The sequence below is a fragment of the Octopus bimaculoides genome, chromosome 19 (genome assembly GCF_001194135.2).
Source record: "Octopus bimaculoides isolate UCB-OBI-ISO-001 chromosome 19, ASM119413v2, whole genome shotgun sequence".
Classification (NCBI taxonomy): domain Eukaryota; kingdom Metazoa; phylum Mollusca; class Cephalopoda; order Octopoda; family Octopodidae; genus Octopus; species Octopus bimaculoides.
This window is the reverse complement of record NC_068999.1, coordinates 3,494,251-3,496,994: the sequence shown is the minus strand read 5'-3', so window position 1 is coordinate 3,496,994 and position 2,744 is coordinate 3,494,251. Positions and strand designations below refer to the sequence as shown.

The 2,744-nt window shown below is 39.6% G+C and overlaps 1 protein-coding gene across 1 annotated transcript in view; it reads left to right on the top strand.

The window, feature by feature from the left end:
* Positions 1 to 1,322: 1,322 nt before the first annotated feature.
* LOC106880263 (glypican-6) overlaps positions 1,323 to 2,744 on the top strand; it is a 78,609-nt gene continuing 77,187 nt past the window's right edge. The window contains exon 1 of the mRNA XM_014930130.2: positions 1,323 to 1,865. Within this exon, the coding sequence (XP_014785616.1) occupies positions 1,679 to 1,865 (187 nt within the window). The 5' untranslated portion in view covers positions 1,323 to 1,678. The remainder of the gene's footprint in view (positions 1,866 to 2,744) is intronic.

Genomic DNA, 2,744 nt, shown 5'->3' with positions numbered 1-2,744 from the left:
GTTGTATTACCAGTCATTTAAACACCACGATGATTGTGAGGCGGGGGGAGGGGCGAATTCAGTGTTCTGTGTGTATGCGTGTGTATGTACCCATGTGTGCGAATGTATGTGTATGAGTGTTTGTGTGTATATATGCATGTCTATCTACATGTATGTATGTATGTCTGTATATATGTGTATGTGTGTATGTATATATGTATATATATATACATATACATAGATATGTGTGTACGTATGTCTGTATATATGTGTGTGTGTATGTATGTATATACATATACATATATATGTGTGTACGTATGTCTGTATATATGTGTATGTGTATATATATATGTGTGTGTGTGTACGTATGTCTGTATATATGTGTATGTGTGTATGTATGTATGTATGTATTCACCGTACATATATACATACATGCACATACACACACTCACACTCACACACACATACATACAGATATGATTATATGTTCGCGCCTGTGTGCGTGTATGTGTATAGATATGTGTATGCATGCGTGCGCATATGTATTAATATATATATATATATGCGTGTGTTTATTTACGTGCATGCATACGTGTGTTAAAAAGGTGTAAGGGTCGCACTGGAGTCTATTAAGACGTTGTGTTGCCAGCGCGATATTTGGGGAGTGAGGAGAGGGGGAGTAGATTAGGGGAGGAATTGAAGGGGAGGCGAAGATAATAGTGTAAAACGATAAAGGTAGAAGGAAGAGGACGTGTGCGTGTGTGTGTATGTTTGTGTGTTTGCGTGCGTGTCTATATATAAATATATATATGTTTGTGAGAGAGGAGGGTGCAAAGGGTGAAGTGAGAGTGAGTAAAGGAGAAGGTGGAAGAAGACTTGGGAACAAGGCGAGAGAGTAGGAGGAAGAGCAGTAAGGTAAGACTATAGGAGGAGAAGGGTGAGATGCTCCCTTGAATGTGATATGGCAATGTTAGAGAGGGAAAACGTGTAGGAAAGAGAGAGAGGGAAAGGAGCGAAACAATGTGATAGAGTAGGAGGAGGAGAACAAGGGTGATAGCTTCCGTCTCCCCTTCGTTTAGAAAGATAAATATAGAGAGAGTAAAAACGGTGAGGGAGAAAGAGTAATAGTGATCACAACAATAACAACTGCACTAACAATAATAACATTGCGTGTTCTTCCCGTGTCTCCCCCCATTTTTTAACTTTACTCCACACACACACACACACTCATATAGGTGTTTATATAAGTAAGCGCTCGTGCACTTCCCATATATATATATATATATATATATATATTATATACACATATAGAAACGTACGTGCACATACATATGCACACGTATATACACACACACACATATATAACTCTTGTCTTCTCTTCCCCCATCTCCCCCTTTCTCTCAATCGTTCGCTCTCGCTATAACTTCTTTCTCTCTCTCTGTCGCTGTCTCTCCTTTTACTCTCTCTCTATCTCTCCTACTCCTACTCATCCTCTCTCAACCTTAGACCAGTAGAACCGAGCTCCTGGTGGTGGTAATAGTTGTTGCCTGCCTTACCAGCAATAGTTGTTGTAGTAGTAATTGTTGTTGTTGATGTGGAGGAGAGGCAACGGCAGCAACAAGAACAGTAGCAGCAGCAGCAGCAGCAGCTCGATTCCCCCCTCCTCCTCTTCCACCACCAGCAACAGCTCCACCACAAGATGGCGGCCCGTTCTCCCTGTCCTGTCTTACCAGACCGGCTAAAGCCGCTCTGTTGGATCATTATAGCCGTTCTTATAAGCCATGGATATTGTCGCACTCCGAGTAGATCACAAACCAACAGCTGTAGGCAGAGTTTCCACGAAATCACATTTAATCGAAGTCATGTACCCGATTCACCGATCCTGGGTACGTATTCTAATGTGTTTATTATATTCTTCTTGAGTCGGTTGCCTTGTTGTCTAAACAGGCTCGACCACAAACCCATGTGTATTTATTGTAACAACTCAGAATGACTACAGCTAAACTATACCCTATACTCTCCAATTAAACCATTATAATGCTCCATTGTGTTTCAATGAGAAAACAATCTTTTTTTCTTTACACCGTCTAAATGAATCACAGGTAAAGATTTTTATGTATCGTTTCCACTCTTCCGTACAGCCTATCTCTCTTTCTGTCTGTCTCTCTATATCTTATTTGTCGGTTCTACTTCATATCTGTCAATCTATTTCTATCTTTCTGTTTATCTAGCATACTCTGTCACACGCACTTCTTCACTATCTATCTATCTATCGCATATATACTGTGACAAACATACACTGTATTTAATCTATGACTGTGTGTGTGTGTGTGTGGAGAGTAGACTATCCGTAAATCCCTATTAATTTTGATTTACTTGGTTTTCTTCCGATATACACACTATTTGCCTATCTCTCCTTCGAAATATATACCTATCTACATATCTATTTATGTGTCTGTGTATACATGCACGTATATATGCATATACTCATTTATTATTCGGGTCCAGATGGACTATATGTAATCTGAATCTTTCCCCCCTTATTTAAAAAATTTTTTTTTACAGAATCCCACGTTTTAGGCTATGGAGATTCCGATTCTGAAAAAAAATTTTCAAAGATCTCAATTTCAAAATTTCGTTCCCCCCCCCCCTGGTTTTTATATAGATCCACAGGGTAAACCTAACCCTAACTCAAACCCTAACACTAGTTTTGTGAGATTTGGCTGTTATTTCTAGCATGTAAATAGCCTGCTTGGTGGGGGGGG